This window comes from Octopus bimaculoides, chromosome 30 (genome assembly GCF_046866305.1).
Source record: "Octopus bimaculoides isolate indiv1 chromosome 30, ASM4686630v1, whole genome shotgun sequence".
Classification (NCBI taxonomy): domain Eukaryota; kingdom Metazoa; phylum Mollusca; class Cephalopoda; order Octopoda; family Octopodidae; genus Octopus; species Octopus bimaculoides.
The window spans coordinates 5,835,505-5,858,617 of NC_142957.1; the positions used below are offsets into that span (position 1 = coordinate 5,835,505).

Here is a 23,113-nt window from a genome sequence, read left to right on the forward strand (position 1 = left end):
TAATCAACCCCAGGATTTATTCTTTGTAAGCCTAGTACTTATTCTATCGGTCTCTTTTTGCCGAACCTCTAAGTTACGGAGACGTAAACACACCAGCATCGGTTATCAAGCGATGGTGAGGGGACAAACACAGGTACAAACACACATACATATATATATATATATATATATATATATATATATATATATATATATATATACATATATACGACGGGCTTCTTTCAGTTTCCGTCTACCAAATCCACTCACAAGGCTTTGGTCGGCCCGAGGCTATAGTAGAAGTCTCTTGCCCAAGGTGCCACGCAGTGGGACTGAACCCGGAACCATGTGGTTGGTAAGGAAGCTACTTACCACACTGCCACTCCTGCGCCTATGCCGGAAAAGTATCCCTAAAAATTTTATTTTACAAATAATATATGCTGCAAAGCGTATATTATTTGTGAAATGTTATTTTATAAATAATATACACTACAAAGCGTATATTAATTGGTAGAGCACTAAACTGTAGTTACGCCATAAGCTGGGGTCTCTTGCCTCTATTAAATCCAACCTGTTACACTCACACTCATCTTCTTATTCCCACTTCCACTTTCATACCTACACTCACAAAGTGTCGCTTCAAACAAATCTCGTCTTCTCACGCGTGATTCTCACTTGTTGTTTTCACTCAATCAAAACATGGCCGTCTACATCTTCTCCGAACGGACCCTAATATAAATATACAACGAATATATACATGTATACACGCCTTTATCTACGTATATGTGTGTATATATATTTATGGATATATGTGTATGTTTTAGAAACAAAATGTCAACAGGTGATCTGAATTTTTCTTCATATTTTCTCCATTTGTTTAAACACGTCGCTGTTTTGATAACGTCTTATCTATCTATATATATATAGATGCTGTATATATATATATATATATATATATATATATATATATATATATATATGTATATATATATATATATATATATATATATATATATATATGTATATATATATATATATATATATATATATATATATATATATATATGTATATATATATATATATATATATATATATATATACGGATTAATAAATATAAATAGATAAAAAATATAGCCTCTCTCTACATGGTTCGCGCAGCATGTTAGAAACAGAAGCCAAGCATCCCTCAAAGCATACTTACACACCTCTTGCCTTTTTTGTTGGGACGGTCACATCTGGAACGCTTTAGATCATAGTTTTGTCTGTTATATATCAAATCGTATTCTACTCCTGGGCTTTACTATTTTGGGACGGTCATATCTGGAACGCTTCTGATAATAGATTTCTCAGCCAAACATCAAATCAGTCTTCGCCCCTTGCCTTACTGTCTTGAGATGGTCATATTTGGAAGGCTTCGGACCATAAGTCTGCCTGTCAAATATCAAACCATACCCCACCCTTGTCTTACTGTCTTGGGATGGTCATGTCTGGAAGGCTTCTGACCATAGATCTGCCTGCTAAACATCAAAATAGACCTCACTTTACCTTACTGGCTTACAGAAGGACAAGACACATCAGATACTATAGTCTCTAAAATAAAACCTCAGACGGGATGGTCGTATCTGGAAGGCATCTGACTATAGGCTTGCCACATACCCCTCAAATCAGACCTCTTCCCCTTCCTTTATTATCTTAAATAAGGATAGGATGCGTTAGATAATGCATTCCTCAAAAAAAAAAAAACAAGACGGGATGGTCGTGGCTGGAATGGTCTGATTATAGGTTTGTCCGATTGACCAGAGTTGTTCTGTGGTTTAAAATATTGTTGTTGTTGGCACTCTGTCGCTTACGACGTCGAGGGTCCAGTTGATCCGATCAACGGAACAGCCTGCTCGTGAAATTAATGTGCAAGTGGCTGAGCACTCCACAGACACGTGTACCCTTAACGTAGTTCTCGGGGATATTCAGCGTGACACAGAGTGTGACAAGGCTGACCCTTTGAATTACAGGCACAACAGAAACAAGAAGAATGAGTGAGAGAAAGTTGTGGTGGAAGGAATTTCAACCATCTTTCGTGGTCTGCTACCACAACAGCTACTTTATAGGATCCAGTTAGCTCAAGATATCATCAGGAGGAACCACGTCCGGTTTCGGCCCCTACTCCTCTACCGTTTTGACGTGGCGGGGCCACCCCCTTTCGGAGGTGTCTTCAGCTCTGGTGTTGGGTGCATGTATTCTTTCACTGTTTGTGACTGTTCTAATTCAACTGTGGAATGTCCCTCGCTATGGTTATTTTCCAGGAGGTTCTGGCCACACGTCTTACGGTTCATCAACCCGCGTTGTATAGCAGGGTTCGCCACCATCCATGCCGGAGCCTCGTGGAGCTTTTAGGTGTTTTCGCTCAATAAACACTCACAACGCCCGGTCTGGGAATCGAAACCGCGGTTCTATGACCGCGAGTCCGCTGCCCTAACCACTGGGCCATTGCGCCTCCACGGTTTAAAATAACTCCAGCCTCTACCAACAAGAACATCAGCAACTGCTATTGAATTTCTACAAGGGCATACCACTATGTGGTCGCTGAAGGTGCAAGAAACAGCAGCTAAATCTTACCCCCCCCTTCTTTCTCTCCTTTAATTAAATCATGTATACACACCTTACCCTTTTCCTTTTTACTTCTTTCAGTCATTAGACTGTGGCCATGCTGGAGCGCCACCTTAAATTTTTATTCAAATGAATCGACCCCAGTGCATTTTTTTAAAGCCTGATATTTATTTTACCAATCGCTTTTGCCAAACCGCCAAGATATGAGAACATAAACACACCAACACCAGTTGTCAAGCAGTGGTAGGTAACAAACACACACTCATATATATATATATATATATATATATATATATATCAAATCGTCCAACCCATGCTAGCATGCAAAGCAGACGTCAAACGACGACGACGATGATGATGATATATATATATATAGGCGCAGGAGTGGCTGTGTGGTAAGTAGCTTGCTTACCACCCACATGGTTCCGGGTTCAGTCCCACTGCGTGGCACCTTGGGCAAGTGTCTTCTACTATAGCCTCGGGCCGACCAAAGCCTTGTGAGTGGATTTGGTAGACGGAAACTGAAAGAAGCCCGTCGTATATATATATATATATATATGTATGTATATGTTGTGTATCTGTGTTTGTCCCTCCAACATCGCTTGACAACCGATGCTGGTATGTTTAGGTCCCCGTAACTTAGCGGTTCAGCAAAAAGAGACCGATAGAATAAGTACTAGGTTTACAAAGAATAAGTCCTGGTGTCGATTTGATTTGACTAAAGGCGGTGCTCCAGCATGGCGGCAGTCAAATGACTGAAACAAATAAAGGAATAAAAGAAAAAGAATATGCATGATGGGCTTCTTTTAATTTCCATCTACCACATCCACTCACAAGGCTTTAGTAGAAGATACTTTGCTCAAGGTGCCATGCAGTGGGACTGAACATGTGGTTGGGAAGCAAGTTTCTTACCAGGCAGCCACACCTGTTGAAGTTCAGACAATGTTAGTCCCTAAATGTAAGAAAGAAAGAGAGAGAAAGTGCTTCGATCATAAGTCTGTTGGATCTATCAAGCTTGACCTGACCAAGGAAGGTGCAGGATGATGGGAACTCTACTACTACTACTACCACCAAGTTTTGAAAGAAATTTGTTTTCAAGCTATCAATGCCAATTGCTTATAATTTCCCACTTTCACTTTGTGATAATTATTTCTACTCTAGACACAAGGTCTTGAAAATATTTTAGCGTGGCCATTGCCAGTACCGCCTGGCTGGCCTTCGTGCGGGTGACACGTAAAAGCACCCACTACACTCTCAGAGTGGTTGGCGTTAGGAAGTGCATCCAGCTGTAGAAACTCTGCCAAATCAGATTGGAGCCTGGTGTAGCCATCTGGTTTCATCAGTCCTCAGTCAAATCGTCCAACCCATGCCAGCATGGAAAGCGGACGTTAAACGATGATGATGATGATGAAGGGGGCCAGTCGATTACATCGACCCTCAGTGTGTAACTGGTACTTATTTTATTGACCCCTGAAAGGAGGAAAAGCAAAGTCATCCTCGGTGGAATGTAGCAGCAGACAAAATACTGCGAAGCGTTTCACCCGGTGTGCTAACGATTCTGCCAGCTCACTACCTTCTTTCACTTTGTGATCATCATCATCGTTTAACGTCCGCTTTCCATGCTGGCATGGGTTGGACGATTTGACTGAGGACTGGTGCAACCGGATGGCTACACCAGGCTCCAATCTAATTTGGCAGAGTTTCTACAGCTGGATGCCCTTCCTAACGCCAACCACTCAGAGAGTGTAGTGGGTGCTTTTACGTGTCACCCGCACGAAAACGGCCACACTCGAAATGGTGTCTTTTATGTGCCACCCGCACAAGAGCCAGTCCAGGGGCACTGGCAACGATCTCGCTCAAAAACCCTACAAGTCCAGTCAGGCGGTACTGGCAACGGTCACGCTCAGGATGGTACATCTTATGTGCCACCTGCACAAGAGCCAGTCCAGGGGCACTGGCAACGATCTCACTTGGCTTGCCGGGTCTTCTCACGCACAGCACATTTCCAAAGGTCTCGGTCATAATAAAACAAAATAAGGCGGTGGGCCGGCAGATACGTTAGCACACCGGGCGAAACGCTTAGCAGTATTTCATCTGTCTTTACGTTCTGAGTTCAAATTCTGCCGAGGTCGAAGTTTGCCTTTCATCTTTTTTTTTGGTGGGGGGGGGGGGGTCAATAAATTAAGTACCAGTTGTGTACTGGGGTCGATCTAATCGACTGGCCCCGTCTCCAAAAGTTTTATGCCTTGTGCCTAGAGTAGAAAAGGATAATAAAACAAAAGATTGCCAACTTGGCTGCCATTTCCACCATGTTGAATGACAATGTTGGTTCAACAAAGCTGAAGTGCTTACCTGTTGTTAAGAGAGTATGTGTGTGTGTGTGTGTGTATATATATATATATATATACATATATATTAGATTTATCGTGTTAGAAACACCGACATTATTTGAAGTAAGAGCTCTTCTAGCAATGTAGCTGTTTCTAATGCCCTAATCCGATGTTAATATTTCTGTATACAGAAATATTAACATCGGATTAAATACATGGATATAAACATCGGCGTCAAATCTCTTTCTTAAATGTAAAAATTTAAAACTTTGGATATATATATATATATATATATATATATATATATATATATATACATATATATATGTGTGTGTGTGTGTGTATAATAATCATCATCATCATTTAACGTCCATTTTCCATAACTGAGAAATTTGTGGGCTGGGGAGCTACATCAGGTTCCAAGTCTGGTTTGGCATGGTTTCTATGGCTGGATGGCTTTCCTAATGGCAGCCACTCCAAAAGTGTAGTGGGTGCTCTTTACATGCCACTGACGTGACACCAGCAATGGCCATATATGTATGTATATGCTGAGACCCCCTTCGGTCATGACTGACCATGGGATTGCACCTAGAAAGTTACCCTCCGAGGCACAAGTCCAGGCAAGGTTGTTTATCGAAGACCAGCAGTCGCCCATGCATACCGGTCTCCCCTCTCCACACCACCATGAGGTGCACCTAAGAGGTTCCCCTCCGGGGTACAAGTCTGTGTGGAAAGTCGCGTCACTGGTGAACACACAACTTAGGATTGTTTTTATGGAAGACCAGCAATTGCCCATGCATACCAGCGTCCCCTCTCCACACCACTGATGTTTTCCAAGGGAAAGGCAAAGGCTGATACAACTCGGCACCAGTGATGTTGCAATTCATTTCTACAGCTGAGTGAACTGGAGGAATGTGAAATAAAGTGTCTTGCTCAAGAACACAACACGCAGCCCAGTCTGGAAATCGAACTCACAACCTCACAATCATAAACTCGACGCTCTAACCACTGAGCCATGCACCTTCACACACACACACACATATATATACAACAGGCTTCTTTCAGTTTTCATCTACCAAATTCATTCACAAGGCTTTGATCAGCCTGTGGCTTATAGTAGAAGACACTTGCCCAAGGTACCATGCAAAGAGACTAAAGGAGTGGAACCCAGAACCATGTGATTGGGAAGCATGTACCTTACCACACCACCATACCTGCACCTATATATATATATATATATATATATATATATATATATATATGTGTGTGTGTGTGTATGTGTATATATATATATATATATATATATATATATGACAGGCTTCTTAAAGTTTCTGTCTACCAAATCCACTCAGAAGGCTTTAGTTGGCCTGAGGCTATAGTAGAAGTTACTTGCCCAAGGTACCATGCAAGGAGACTAAAGGAGTGGAACCCAGAACCATGTGGTTGGGAAGCATGCTCCTTTCCACACCACCATACCTGCACCTATCTATCTATATATATATATATATATATATATATATATATATATTATATATACACACATATATACGACAGGCTTCTTTCAGTTTCTGTCTACCAAATCCACTCAGAAGGCTTTGGTTGGCTCGAGGCTATAGTAGAAGACACTTGCCCAAGGTGTCACACAATGGGACTGAACTGAACCCAGAACCATGTGGTTGGGAAGCAAGCTGCTTTCCACATAGCCATGCGTGCATTATATTTTTTTCCAAAGTCTTCCTTTTCATCAACTCAGTTTTTGACTACCATTCCATGTCTCCATTCAAGACAGCATCTTCCCACAATATATTTCTACCATTGAGACACCAGATTTAATTCAAGTAGTTGGTCATGGTTGGAACACCTTATATCATAGGTCTCCTAGATCACTACTGACCTTGGGTTTCATAACAGCAACAAATACACTATATCTGAATGAAAGGCATGATGGTCACAGCTGGAACGCCTTTGCTCATAGGTCTACTGGATCAAGACTGGGCTAAAAAAAACAACAAAGGCTAAAGAAACAGCAAAGTACACATTAGATAATGTAGTCCTAGATGCTCTATGCCTGAATAAAAGACAGGATGGTCACAGCTGGATCAAGACTAAATTGGAGCCAAATACTAACAACAACCAAAAAACATTTAGATAGGCGCAGGAGTGGCTGTGTGGTAAGTAGCTTGCTTACCAACCACATGGTCCCCGGTTCAGTCCCACTGCGTGGCACCTTGGGCAAGTGTCTTCTACTATAGCCTCAGGCCGACCAAAGCCTTGTGAGTGGATTTGGTAGACGGAAACTGAAAGAAGCCCGTCGTATATGTGTATATATATGTGTGTGTGTTTGTGTGTCTGTGGTTGTCCCCCCAACTTCGCTTGACAACCGATGCTGGTGTGTTTACGTCCCCGTAACTTAGCGGTTCGGCAAAAAGAGACCAATAGAATAAGTACTAGGCTTACAAAAGAATAAGCCCCGGGGTCGATTTGCTCGACTGACTGAAACAAATAAAAGAGTAAAAGAGTAAAGAGTAATGTAGTACTAGATACACTGTGTCTGAATAAAAGGCAGGATGGCCACATCTGGAATAGCTCAGGTTATAGATCTATTTGTCAGATCAGGGCTGACCTGTGGCTAAATAACGACGATAGTAATTATTTCAATAACTGCAGTGACTCTGATCGGTTCATGTGGAGACTTGTTAAAGACATGTTCCATCCAAACAGGACAAAAGCTTTCGATATCTCTACCCCCCCTCACTCACGCACACCACTAAGTGATCATTATAATTGTACTAAAGGACCCCTTCGTCTCCCCCCTGCTCTGTCGAATCTTGATTTCTGTCTGTACTTGTAGTTGTTGTACAGGTAAATAGGGGGGGGTAGGCCGGAAGTTGCTAGGCGAGGTGGGGGGGCTCATTCTCTCCTCCACATCTGTCCCTTCTATCTTTCTGTCTGTCTGTCTCTCTCTCTCAGCCAACGTCTCTTCTTCTCTTTCCCAGTGTGAGTGAGTATTCTTGGATTCCATACACATACACACAAATACATACATACATACAAATACATACATTCATTCATTCATACACCCACCTACGTACATACATACATATCTGGGACTATAAGAATCACCAAGACTCCTTGAGGTATAAAGGTTCTCAGTTAAAACAAATAACTTTCCTTTACAATCTTGCCACCAAATTAGGGGGTCGGTCAAAATTTAAAGCTAAAAAGAGAAAAAAGAACATATACACACGCACACAAATGTACGTGTGTATATATTATATATGCGATGGCTTTTGGTAGGCAGTACGACTTTAAGAATTCTGTAAACACAATATTTTACAAGCTTACAGCTTATTAGCCGATCACCATAACAACAAAAGAAAATAGTCTAATATTGGGATATATATATATATATATATATATATATATATATATATATATATATATATATATATATATATATATATATATAAACGCCTGTGTTAGAATGGGGGGTAGCTGATGAAGGAAAATGTTCTCTATGTGGCCTCTGTGTGTTCTGTACTCTGGTTATTATTATTTTTTAGTCTACGTTTTGTTTGCAATGTCCTGTACCCAGATGTGCACCTATATATACATGCAGACGTAGGTATATACGTACGTATATATGCATACACTCATTTATTATTTGTTATATATATATATATATATATATATATATATATATATATATATATATATATATATATACACACACACACATACAATAACCCCTTGACTATAGCGGGTGTTACGTTCCAACCCCACTCCCTGCGATAGGTGAAAATCCGCGAACAAAAAACAATAGTGGACTGTATATTTTTTTTGTTATTTTTGATTTGTATACATTTTTGTATTTCGGGATGGTAATTTTTTCTTATTTTTGACCAAATGTATTTTGTATATATTTATTTAATTATAAATGCAAAACAGTACCACGGCGGAATCGAGGTAAGCTTAAATAATAAACCACAATATGGTGATGGATTTAGGCGATCTTTCTATTATATATATATATATATATATATATATATATATACTCTTTACTCTTTTACTTGTTTCAGTCATTTGACTGCGGCCATGCTGGAGCACCTCCTTTAGTCGAGCAAATCGACCCCAGGACTTATTCTTTGTAAGCCTAGTACTTATTCTATCGGTCTCTTTTTGCCGAACCGCTAGATTACGGGGACGTAAACACACCAGCATCGGTTGTCAAGCGATGTTGGGGGGGGGGACAAACACAGACACACAAACATATACACACGACATATATATATATATATATATATATATACATATATACGACGGGCTTCTTTCAGTTTCCGTCTACCAAATCCACTCACAAGGCTTTGGTCGGCCCGAGGCTATAGTAGAAGACACTTGCCCAAGGTGCCACGCAGTGGGACTGAACCCGGAACCATGTGGTTGGCAAGCAAGCAAGCTACTTACCACACGGCCACTCCTACGCCTATGCATGTATACACTTATGTTTGCGCACGTAAGTTAACGCCGCTATATTGGATATTATGTACGTAGTGTTTGTTGCATTGTACGTTTGTGTGGTGTGAATGCTTATAATCTCTTATACCTTCGTCGTTTTAATTCCCCTAGCTCCGTGCCCGTCAGGCACTTTGTTCTGAAACACGTGTATATTGAGTTCTAAATACCCGGTGCGACCAACTGAGGCACTTAAGTGTTGTTTGTCCACTCTTGGCTCACGTTTTTCTCAGTCTTCAGTTTGTACCATATACATACGAGTTAAATATGTAATAAAATATTTTGAAAATATTTCCGAATACTCGGTTATCAGTGCGATACGCCTAGGAGGAATAATAAAATACACACATACACACACACACACACACACACACACACACACACACACACGGTGTGGGTGCTTCTGATTTCTTGTTATTTTCCTCCTACCTGTTTGAAATCATTACATTGCAGCATCATTTTGTATTGCTACATCATCTTTACGAGTAAATAATTGGTCAGCATAGTTGTTGTTGTTGCTGAAGTTGAGGGGGGGGGGGTCCGAAATATAGTCAGGTGACAGGTACTGTTCTTTCAAGAAATTTTTCCTCAACTTTGACCCAATTGTAATTGAGGTTGATAAGAAAATATCTGGATAATTTTCGGTGTTTAGCAATCGATATTCTTTTCTCTGTTGGATTCCAAGTCAATTTTTTCCCCCCTCACTAATGTTTAATTCGATAGTTTTCAAATTTCCAAAAATGAGGTCTAAAATGGGGTAAAATGAGTAATGACTAATTTCTCCTCTTTACCTGCATGTAGTGTAAACATATTACGAATAGGATACTCCAGCATGCAATTAGAGTCAGAAAGTTTGTGAGGAACTCATTGACCCAATTTTCTGACTTTTCCAATGGCACACAGGTGTTGATGAATGGTTGAATGACCAAATCCAAGTTTCTCTGCTAGTTCCTTAACAGTTACGATGGGATTTTGTTTCACCAGGGTTTGCAGGATGTCTTCGTCATGCTCTACAGATCTTCCAGGATGACTCTCATCTTCTAGGATGTAGCTTCCAGCTCAGAATTTCTGGAACCACTGTTGACACTGGCTTATGTTTAGTGTCCGATCCCCATGTACTTCATTAATATTCCTTGCACTTTCCATTGCGTTGTTGCCTTTATTAAACTCATAACGCAAAATATGTCGAATATGCTCCTTTGTCACTTCCATTACAGCTTTGAAAAATAACTGTTAAAATCGAACTGCACTCTTCAAAACTTGCACTAAGAATAAGTACGAGGTAAAATCACTCCTTGCTTTTATAGCAAGTTGATGCAGATAGTTTATCCCATTCCCGTCTGACTTTTGGTTCATACAATTGAAAAAAACCCACATTATTTATGGGATGACCTGATATATTCGTGTATGTATTCTTTACATCCATATAACTTAGCAGATCAGCAGGAGAGACCTGTAGAACAAATACCACTCTTTAAAAAAAAAAAATATCTGGAGGTTGATTCATCTGATGGAAAACTCTTCAAGGTAGTGTCCCAGCATGAATGAAACAAGTGAAGGGATAAAAAAATATACCCTCCAAAACGAATCTCCAGAAAATTCCATTGAAAAATCATGCTCATCCTCATCATTTAACGTCAGCTTTCCATGCTGGCATGGGTTGGATGGTTTGGCAGGAGCTGGCCAGACAAAAGAGTGCATCAGGCTTCACTGTTTTTGGTGTGGTTTTTTACAGCTCGATGGCCATCCTAACTCCAACCACCCTACAGAGTGGACTCGGTGCTTTTGATGGGGCACCAGCACAGGTGAAGTCAGTTTTGTGGTTAAGAAGCTCTCTGTTGTGCCACTATTTAGATTCGGGTACAAAATCACTCCATGGGACCTTGGGAAAAGCTACAGTATTTTCCAGGACTGTGGAGTCAAAACAAGAAAACACCAACTCCTCTACGATCAGCACCGCGGACTCCAATTCCTCTATGTAATTAAGTGATTGTGGTCTATTTTACTGACTCCAACTCCAGCTACCCTTTAATTGTTTCTGACTCCACAGCCCTGGTATTTTCTAATATAGCCCCCCAGCTTGATCAATGCCCTGTGAATGAATCTGAAAAATAGATACTGTGTGAAACCCATTGTTATGTCTATATGTGTTTGTGTGTGTGTGTGTATGTTTCCCACTACCTCTTAAAAACCAGTATTGGTTTGTTCCTTTCCTGGTGTAAATAGACTGTAAACAGTAGGTGCAGGAGTGGCTGTGTGGTAAGTAGCTTCCTTACCAACCACATGGTTCCGGGTTCAGTCCCACTGCGTGGCACCTTGGGCAAGTGTCTTCTACTATAGCCTCAGGCCGACCAAAGCCTTGTGAGTGGATTTGGTAGACGGAAACTGAAAGAAGCCTGTCGTATATATGTATATATATATATATATATATATATATGTATATGTGTGTGTGTTTGTCCCCCTAGCATTGCTTGACAACCAATGCTGGTGTGTTTATGTCCCCGTCACTTAGCGGTTCGGAAAAAGTGACCGATATAATAAGTACTAGGCTTACAAAGAATAAGTCCCGGGGTCGATTTGCTCGACTAAAGGCGGTGCTCCAGCATGGCCGCAGTCAAATGACTGAAACAAATAAAAGAGTAAAAGAGTATTTTATTTTACTTTTTCATTACAGTTGTTCATTTTCCATGTTTTATTTGTTCCTAGATTCTGCGAAAAGGCTCTCTCTCTGGTTGTAAATGATAAATGGAGAGAGCCATATTGAAACAGACTCTCACACGTGTTTCGCACCCTCACAGCTCTTCTATTGCTACTACTACTACTACTACTATTTCTACTACAACTGCTACTAGCACCACTACCTCACCCAGAGATGCTTCACGGACCAGCATTCCTTCCAACAAGTGCAGCATCAAATCTCCTGGCCGTTCTTCAACCAAAAGAACTGCAGCTGCTACAGCATCAAAGGCAGAGGAGAAGCGTAAGTCAAGGACACCAACAGCAGGGCTCCAAAACACCAAAGGGACACACGGCAACAGGCATCAGACCCAACGAACTCACCACAATGTTAATAACCATAGTAATTACAGCAATGAAGACAGAAACAAGGGCTACAATGACAACGATGTTTATTATGATGATGTTGGTGATGACAGACAAACTTGGATGGCAACTGCTGGATCCCACGTAGTTGAAACCAACAGCTTTCCACCACATACTTTAGGCAATGGGCTTGCGACAAACTACTGTGATCTGCAGAAATCAGCTGTCAATGGTTTGTTAGTCTTATCATTAATATTTATTTATTTATTCATTTAAGCCTTTATGTTTTTCATTTGGGCTTTTTTTTTTCATAAGACTGCAGCCATAACAGGGCCCAGTTTTCTGGGGTACGTGTTGATGATATCATCATCATCATCATCATCATCATCATTTAATGTTTGTCTTACATGCTGGCATGAATTGGATGGTTTGACAGGAGCTGGTGAGTCAGAGGACTGCACCGAGTTCCCAGCCCCCACTCCTCCTAGTATGCAAATCCAATGGGGGTTTTAAAAGACATGTTAGGATCCACAATGAGCAGAACTTACCTGCAGGTATTGGTAGTACAAATTAGAGGTGCAATCTGTGTGGGTGTTTTTGCAAAACATTGTCTGGTTTAAAAAGCCACATCAGACGCCATGAAAGGGCTAAGGTGTAGGGGCAGGAGGTGGTCAAACTCTGTGTAAGGAGTAGACAACCACCATATGGTGGCACATAAAATACACCATTTTGAGCGTGGCCGTTGCCAGTACAGCCTGACTGGCCTTTGTGCGGGTGGCATGTAAAAACACCCACTACACTCTCGGAGTGGTTGGCGTTAGGAAGGGCATCCAGCTGTAGAAACTCTGCCAAATCAGATTGGAGCCTGGTGTCGCCTCCTGGTCCACCAGTCCTCAGTCAAGTCGTCCAACCCATGCTAGCATGGAAAGCGGACGTTAAACGATGGTGTGTGATATATATATGAGTACATAAGTGTGACTTAGTATGTAGCTTTTAAGCTACTGACCCTGAATGGGAAGATCTGCAAACAGATCTCTGACTCATTTTGGAGAATTGACTGCAATTGCTTCCTCCAGAGTCATATCCTAATGGTGATCATATTTGGCACAAAGCATCACGTAAAAGAAGCGCCGAAAATAATCTCTGGATTTTGCAGTCAATTTCGATTCTGCTCAAAATTTATTTCCAAGTTATGAAAATTGTTATTGTACAAAAAAACTTGTTGCAAAAAATCATCTAAAAACATACAGTAACGAAAACTTAAGAATCCAAAATTTCAGGATTGTGGGTCCAGATTTGGGGCCCGAAATGTTTTTAATTTACTCATGGAGTTGACCTGATTCCAAAATGGTATGATGTGCTGGGCAACAGCCTCTAGGAGTAAAGATGAAAAAGTGTGACACACTGACATTCGCATTTATTATATTAGAAGTCACATGACCTGGTGACCTGAGTGCTGTGCTCATGATTGCCAGATTGTGGGTTCGGTTCTTAGACCCTGCAGTACGTTTTGTTCCTGAGCAAAACACTCCAACTCATGTTGCTCTGCAAGAATAAGTCCTGGGGTCGATTTCTTCAACTAAAAAAACCCTTAAAGGTGGTGCTCCAGTATGGCCACAGCCGAATGATTGAAACAAGTAAAAGAGTAAAAGAGATGCTGGCATGGCTGTGTGGTCAAACGCTTGCTTCCCAACCACACAGTTCCAGTTTCAGTCCCACCGTGTGGTACCTTGGGCAAATGTCTTCTATCGCTTGGAACTGACCAAAGCCTTGTCAGTGGATTTGGTAGGCAGAAACTGAAAGAAGCCGGCGAGCTGGTAGAAACGTTAGTGTGCCGGGCAAAATGCTTAGCGGTATTTCATCTGCCGTTATGTTCTGAGTTCAAATTCCGCCAAGGTCGACTTTGCCTTTCATCCTTTTGGGGTCGATAAATTTAAGTACCAGTTACGCACTGGTGTCGATGTCATAGACTTAATCCCTTTGTCTGTCCTTGTTTGTCCCCTCTGTGTTTAGCCCCTTGTGGGCAATAAAAAAATAAGAAACTGTAAGAAGCCCATTGTATATATGTGCGTGTGTGTGTCTGTGTTTGTCTCTCACCACTGCTTGTCAAGCAATGTTGGAATGTTTAAATCCCAATAACATAGCAGTTTGGTAAAAGAGACTGATAGAGTAAGTACCAGGCTTTAAAAAAAAGTCCAGGGGTTGATTCTTCTTTCTAAAATTCTTCAGGCTGTTGCCCCAGCATGGTCTCAGTATAATGATCGAAAACAGTAAAAGACGAAGATAAAACCTGAAACAAGTATTAAACTTGGGGATTTTTAAAAATTTTATTTTACTGTTTTATTTTTATTTTCATTTTATTCCATTTGCATTTTTATTTTTGTTTTTTATTTATATTTTTTTTGTATTTTTATTTTTACTTTCTTTGTGTATTTGCTTCTTTTTAAAAAAAATTTTTGTTGTTATATTTTTGTTGCAATTGGCATAAACAGGTGAGCCATCATACCTTCCGACACGAACTACAGCAGCAGTTACTTCACACGAGGCAGACCAACTGCAATTGGTGCACCGGTTTAAGGAGCTGCGTCGTCAACAGATACAGCAGCAAGAGATGCTGATGCAGCAACAGAAACAACAGCTACTGCTCCTCCGACAGGAAATGGAACAACGACAGAAGGTTATGGCCAACCTCCATGCAGGTAATAGTGGAGTTATTATTTAGCACAATGACCGGATGGCCACCACTCCTGTTGGACTGGTCTGCCAATACTTTGGTGCCCTACTAGTTCTTTCCTTTGTTTTTGATCATGGCTGTGTTATCACTGTGGGCTAACCAAGGCCTTGTCAATGAGTTTAGTTGATAAGAATTATAGTAAAGTTGTGTGTGTGTGTGTGTGTATACACACACACACACAAGGCCTACTGGTTAGGGTATTTCACTTTTGATTGCATATATATATATTCCACAATGTAACCTCGTGGATATCGGTGGCGATTTTTTTCTTCCTCCGTTTTTCCCTTCTTTGGACTTTCTTTGTTTCCGACGAAGTGCTCCGCTCGAAACGTCATATTCTCTTCCTTTCTTTTCCCGAGCGTCCAGTAACACAATCTGTATCATGTCATCACGTTGTTTTTTGTTGTTTTTTTTTGTCTTTTTCCTTTTTTGAACCTATATATATATCATCATCATCATCATCATCATCATCGTTTAATGTCCGCTTTCCATGCTAGCATGGGTTGGACGATTTGACTGAGGACTGGTGAAACCGGATGGCAACACCAGGCTCCAATCTAATTTGGCAGAGTTTCTACAGCTGGATGCCCTTCCTAACACCAACCACTCAGAGAGTGTAGTGGGTGCTTTTACGTGTCACCCGCATGAAAACGGCCACGCTCGAAATGGTGTCTTTTATGTGCCACCCGCACAAGCCAGTCCAGGGGCACTGGCAACGATCTCACTCGAAAATCCTACGGGAGCCAGTCAGGCGGTACTGGCAACGGCCACGCTCAAAATGGTGCATCTCATGTGCCACCCGCACAAGAGCCAGTCCAGGGGCACTGGCAACGATCTTACTTGGCTTGCCGGGTCTTCTCACTCACAGCACATTTCCAAAGGTCTCGGTCAGTAGTCATCGCCTCGGTGAGGCCCAATGTACGAAGGTCTTGCCTCACCACCTCAGCCCAGGTCTTCCCTCAACTGTTAGGGTGTGGCACTTTTTCACGCAGCTATCCTCATCCATTCTCACCACATGTCCATACCAGCGCAATCGTCTCTCTTGCACACCACAACTGATGCTTCTAATGTTCAGCTTTTCTCTCAAGATACTTACACTCTGACGGGTATTCACATTGACATTACACATCCAACGGAGCATACTGGCTTCATTCCTTGCGAGCTTACGTATGTCCTCAGCAGTTACAGCCCATGTTTCACTGCCATGTAGCATGGCTGTTCGTACGCATGCGTCATACAGTCTGCCTTTTACATGAGTGAGAGTCCCTTTGTCGCCAGCAGGGGTAAGAGCTCTCTAAACTTTGCCCAGGCTATTCTTATTCTAGCAGCTACACTTTCAGCACACCCACCCCCACTACTAACTTGGTCGCCCAGATAGCCGAAGCTATCGACTACCTCTAGTTTTTCACCCTGGAATGAGATAGAAGTTGTTTCCTGTTTGCTTACAGTCTTTATTGCACCTGAACATCTGCCACAAACAAAAACTAACTTGCTAGTTAACCTGCCTTTGATGTTGCTGCACCTCTTATGTGTCCATAGCTTGCACCGGGTACATCTTATAGAGTTACTACCTACTCCTTTTCTACATACTGAGCAGGGCCATCTACCTGAAGGGGTTTGTGTTTTATCTACCTTCCTACTTATTAGGATTTTGGTTTTAGCTAGGTTGACTCTAAGGCCCTTCAATTCTAGACCTTGCTTCCACACCTGAAACTTCTCCTCTAGTTCTGATAGTGACTCCGCAATTAGGGCAAGGTCGTCAGCATAGAGGAGCTCCCAGGGGCAACCTGTCTTGAACTCCTCTGTGATTGCCTGGAGGACTATGATAAATAAGAGGGGGCTGAGGACGGAACCTTGGTGGACCCCTACCTCTACCCGGAATTCATTGCTGTACTCATTTCCAACCCTCACCTTACTGGCAGCATCTCTGTACATGGCTCGCACAGCTCTCATTAACCATTCTTCTATCCCAAGTTTCCTCATTGAACCCAAACTGCATCTCATCTAAATTGATTCGCTCCCTAATTAGTTGGGCTATGACCCTCTCTGTAACTTTCATAACCTGATCTAACAGCTTGATGCCTCTGTAATTATTTGTATCTAAAGCGTCACCTTTACCTTTGTAGCAGTTGACTATGATGCTGCTACACCAGTCATTGGGTATGACTCCTTCGTGTATCACCTGGTTCGTAATACGGGTGACTAGGCTATAGCCAACACTGCCAGATATTTTGAGCATCTCTGCAGTGATTCCTGATGGGCCGGGGGCTTTCCCGGTCTTCATACTCTTAATTGCTTTATCTACCCTGGTACTATCAACTCGGATAGCTGGTCCCTCTATTGGGTCGACATACGGCAGGCTCTCTTCCTCCCATTCATTCTCTTTATTAAGCAATCTACCGTAGTGGCATCTCCAGACCTCTTTCTTTGCATCCTCATTTAGTGCAAGCGTACCATCATCCATGCGAACACATTTCTCTCCTACAACATCACTATTCTCTCTCCTACACTGTCTTGCAACACGAAATACCTCGAGTCTTTGGTCCTCACGGCGCAGAACATTGGCAAATCTTTTCTTATCTGCTTCCCCTCTGGCTAAATAAACCTGTCGCCTAGCCTCCCTTCTGGCACATTGGTACAATTCCCTGCTACCACCGTTCTTCCAGTCCTTCCAAGCCTGTTTCTTTTGTCTAATAGCCCTGTCTACCTCCTTGTTCCACCACCACGTTACTCTGGGTCGGGAGGGGACCTTACACCACCCACAAATCTGGTCGGTGGCTTTCAACAGGTTGTCCCGCAGAAATCTCCAATTGTCTTCCACGTTGTATAATGCTATATCCCCTTCTATTTCGTTAAATGCTTCAAGTAACTTGTCTCTAAGTCTCTGTCCATTTGCAGGGTCTTTAAGCTTCCACACCCTTCTCCTCCAAGCCGGTCTAATTCTGGGCACCCATTTTGCCTTGATCCCAAAGTCACTAACTACTAATCTATGTTGTGGGGTACATTCTTCGCCAGGGTAGGTTTTGGCATTTATAAGCCGCCCTCTTTCCCTATTTCTGGCGAGGATGTAGTCGATTTGGCTAGAGTGTCTGCCGGAGCGGTAGGTGACTAGGTGACTGGCAGGTTTCCTGAAGTTGGTATTGCAGACCATAAGATCGGTTGCATCACAGAACTCCAGCAGTCTGGTTCCCTCCTCGTTGCTGGAACCGAAGCCATAGCCTCCATGTATGCCATGGAAGCCTCCAGCACGACGTCCGACATGACCATTGAAGTCTCCAGCCCTGTCACTCGTCGACGAGGTAGTTTGCAAGAGGGTGTCATAGAATTGGTCTTTCAGACCATCTGGTAGCCCCGGTTGAGGTGCATAGGCTGAGATGACAGTAGCTAATCTATGATGAAGCACTAGTCTAATCTTAAGTACTCTGTCACTTACTCTAACGACCTCGATTACCGTATCCACCCATTTCTCCGTTAGAAGTATTCCTACGCCCCCGACCCCGTCAGTGTTCCCTGCCCAGAAAATCTTGTACCTGTGTTCTTTGCCTGTGAGGAACCTCGCAGAACCTCCTCTCCATCTTACTTCCTGGATGCAGCACATATCTACGCGTCTCCGTTCAAGCATCTCAACAATTTCACCAGATCTACCTTTCAGCGTGCCGACGTTGAGAGTGCCAATCCTAACAGTATGGGTGTTGGGGGTGTGGGCCTGTAGCCTGGGAAAGGGGGAAGCAGTGTCGTGTACCTGAAAAGAAAACTTGCAATTGGAAGAATTCATAAGCAAAACAGTACCTACAACCTGCAAACATTACTCAAACTTAATGCGCTACCCAAAGGTTGGGGAGAGGATGGCCAAGGCCACTAGATGGGTTCCGGGAGACAGCCGAGGATGACAGGATGACAGAGGAATGCACTTCTGGTGGAGGGGGTGGGAGGTCGGGTGTACCATCAGCGAGGAGATAGGCCTCTTAATCGTAGATTTTAAATATTTGAGAGACAACAATGCATAAATCGTAATTTTTAAAAGAGCAATGAAATCTAGGTGAATAGAATATATACGTAGCATGAATTTAGGAAGCTTAGAGAATGAATAAGTATGAATTTAAGACAAAAACTGAATTCAATTGAATTTCATGGAGAGAAAGAAGATAAATAATAGAGGGCAGACTAAAGCGCGAAGGTATGAGATGTTTGAGGCCGTAAATAAATAAAAATCTCTATCTTATCTGCATCTTGGAGACTTCGTCGTAGTATGTCAGCGGAGAAGAGATTGAGATAATTTAGAATGGATTTCTCATTTATATATACCCAGAACCTGAAAACCTTAAGGAAAAACTACGAGAGAGAGAGAGGGAGAGGGACTGATTTAGAGAGGATGGAGGGGTAGACAGAGGCATGGCGGGAGAAAAGATCATCATCATCATCATATATATATATATATATATATATATATATATATATAAAGAGAGAGAGAGAGGGGGGACCAGTCAAGCAGCACATCACGCTGTAATTCTTGGGCTGAGAAATCAACACTTAAAAGCCATAATTTTAAAGGAGCGATAAAAATTTTTGAATAAAGGAAAATGGGTAGGGGTGGGTAGGTACCGTCAGCGAGGAGATAGGCCTCTTAATCGTAGATTTTAAATATTTGAGAGACAACAATGCATAAATCGTAATTTTTAAAAGAGCAATGAAATCTAGGTGAATAGAATATATACGTAGCATGAATTTAGGAAGCTTAGAGAATGAATAAGTATGAATTTAAGACAAAGACTGAAATCAATTGAATTTCATGGAGAGAAACAAGATAAATAATAGAGGGCAGACTAAAGCGCGAAGGTATGAGATGTTTGAGGCCGTAAATAAATAAAAATCTCTATCTTATCTGCATCTTGGAGATAAATCCATTGTTTAGGCAGAATGGTATACATATAAGATTCCAATACCTTATGAATAAAATCCAGCAGTCTTTAAAATTGGTCATTCCAAATACAGAGTTTATACACAGTGTTATTGAAAATAGAACCCCTGTAGAAATTGGGGGTTGTGAAGTCATAGAAATTGGGGATGGTGAAGATGTAGAAATTAGGGATGGTGAAGTTGTAGAAATTATCTGACAACTACTTCTGACTGTTTCTGTCAATATGGCCAGGAACCATATCCTGCTGTCACACATATGACCTGCTAACAGCAACCCCCTCCAGCCAGAGTTTGACCGCAGTCTCCTGATGCTTCACATAACCATCTGAATTGAATCTGAGACCCTATTCAAAGATGGGGGATAAAATCCGGCATACAGACACTTTCAGAATGCTTGCTGCATCCATTCCTATAGGAAACAGCTTCATATTCTCCGTTGCATCTGAAGGTATATATGACTCAGTGGTTTGAGTGTTGGGGTCACAATCCTGAGGTAGTGAGTTTGATTCCAGGACCAAGCTGTGCATTGTGCTCTTGAGCAAGACACTTTATTTTACATTGCTCCAGTTCACTCAGCTGTAGAAATGAGTTGCGATGTCCTTGTTGCCAAGCTGTATCGGCCCCCTTTACCTTTCCATTGGATAACATTGGTGGCATAGATTATTGGTCTTCCATAAACAACCTTGCCCGGACTTGTGCCTCAGAGGAGAACTTTCTAGTTGCAATCCCATGGGCTTTCATGACTGAAAGGGGTCTCTACCCCTATTCTCCATTGCAGCTGTCCATGTCACATCTTTTAATCTTTACAGTGTTCACAGAGTATTGAGCAACAGCCATGATGTCAACATTTTAGTACCCAATGCAAATCCTTATCATACAAGAAACTCTTTTCCAATATTCAGATGTTTCACTCCTCCATCTTTATGCTCTCCAACGCCATTGACTGTTCACCAATACATATAGCACCATCAATACAACTACCACCTATACTACCACCACCACCACCACCACCAGTACTACCTGCACTGATCATTATAATTACCAACATAATTACTACCAGCACCAACTCCGCCATCACCGACTCAAGCACAATTGCTATGGACACCACTACTACAACAATCACCACAACCACTCTAGCACTACCTCCAGTACTGCCACAGATTCAATCAACACTGCTAGCATCACCATCACTTTCTGTTCTAAAGCTTGCTCCCTCTTCTTCCTACCTCCCTCTGTTGTCTCGCTCTCCCTTGCCCCTCCCCCTCTCTCTCTCTTGCCCCTCCCCCTCTCTCTCTCTCTCTTGCCCCTCCCTCTCTCTCTCTTGCCCCTCCCTCTCTCTCTCTTGCCCCCCTCTCTCTCTTGCCCCTCCCCCTCTCTCTCTTGCCCCTCCCCCTCTCTCTCTTGCCCCTCCCCCTCTCTCTCTTGCCCCCCTCTCTCTTGCCCCTCCCCCTCTCTCTCTTGCCCCTCCCTCTCTCTCTCTTGCCCCTCCCTCTCTCTCTCTTGCCCCTCCCTCTCTCTCTCTTTTGCCCCTCCCTCTCTTGCACCTCTCTCTCTTGCCTCTCTCTCTCTCTCTCTCTTGCCTCTCTCTCTCTCTCTCTCTCTTGCCTCTCTCTCTCTCTCTCTTGCCTTGCTCTCCCTTGCCCCTCCCTCTTTCTCTCTTGCACCTCTCCTCCTGCCTCTCTCTCTCTCTCTCTTGCCTCGCTCTCCCTTGCCCCTCCCTCTTTCTCTCTTGCCCCTCTCCTGCCTCTCTCTTTCTCTCTTGCATCTCTCCTCCTGCCACTCTCTCTCTCTCTCTCTCTCTCCCTCTCTCTCTCTGTAATGTTCTGTTGTGATAAAACCTGACTCTTATTCTTTCAGATGGTGCTGCAGCTGGTCTGATACACCACCATGTGAAAGCAGAAACGCCCCCCAGAATTCACTTGCATGCCCCCGCAGCGCCATCGGCACCTTGTCTGCACTCAAAGGTCTGTATACTCTCCTTGTTCCTTTAAAAGATTATTTTTTTTCTCCAGGACTGAACAAACATGTCAGTGATACACTGAGTTGCAAAGGGAGAAAAACCGTCAGTTCCATATGAAATATAATTCATGGATGGAGTACATTATTTACATTATTTACATTTGATGGATATTTGTCCTCATCTTGTTTGTTGTTAACACGATTTGGCTGATATACTCTCCAGCATTCATCGGGTGCCTTGGAGAAATTTCAAACCTGGATTTTTTTTTTATACACACACACACACACACACACACGCACACACACACACACACACACACACACACACATACACACACACACACACACACACACACACACACACACACACACACACACACACACACACACACACACACACACACACACACACACACACACACACACACACACACATATGACAGACTTCTTTCAATTTCCACCTACTAAATCCATCCACACAGCTTTTGTCAGCCCATGGCTATAGTGGAAGACACTTGCCCCAGGTGCCAGCGATATGATACGATTGAACCTAGAACCATGTGGTTGGGAAGCAAACTTATTACCACTCTGTCACATTAAAACTAATTGCATCTTTTGGGGTTTTTTTTTTTACCTTACTCTTTCACTCCACTCTTACCTTCCAGGATGACATCATATCAAGTTCTGAAGATGAATACTCACTAAATATTGAGGAGCAGAGACTGGATGGCTTCCACGTGTTACCTGAGGATGCTGGGAGTGACGAAGACGATGAGAGCCTCTGCAGCCAAATGAATTCCCCTCGCAGAGGTGAAGCAAATTACATCGACCCAAACGATGTCCTTTGCAGAGGTGAGGAGAATCCACCTCTGAACTGGACCAGCAGCCAATGCAATGATGAAGTGAGGTGTCTTGAAGACACTCCTGCTTTGACCGCCACTTCTGATGATCTTGAATGTCTTCAACCTGTTAGTGTGAGTATCTTTTAAAGTTATTTAACCCCAGGTTAAATGTGGTGCTGTAGACCTCAGATCA

The 23,113-nt window shown here is 42.4% G+C and overlaps 1 protein-coding gene across 3 annotated transcripts in view; it reads left to right on the plus strand.

Moving 5' to 3' along the window:
* The first annotated feature begins 593 nt into the window (after positions 1 to 593).
* Positions 594 to 23,113, plus strand: part of LOC106878594 (uncharacterized) — a 63,052-nt gene continuing 40,532 nt past the window's right edge. Inside the window, exons 1-5 of one of the 3 annotated variants that reach the window (XM_089346318.1) lie at positions 594 to 820; positions 12,133 to 12,700; positions 14,961 to 15,167; positions 21,977 to 22,083; positions 22,744 to 23,052. In XM_089346318.1, the coding sequence (XP_089202444.1) occupies positions 12,172 to 12,700; positions 14,961 to 15,167; positions 21,977 to 22,083; positions 22,744 to 23,052 (1,152 nt within the window). In that variant the 5' untranslated portion in view covers positions 594 to 820; positions 12,133 to 12,171. Of the gene's footprint in view, positions 821 to 7,868; positions 7,912 to 12,132; positions 12,701 to 14,960; positions 15,168 to 21,976; positions 22,084 to 22,743; positions 23,053 to 23,113 lie in introns of those variants that run through there. The other 2 variants (XM_089346319.1, XM_089346320.1) reach the window with 2 other exon arrangements.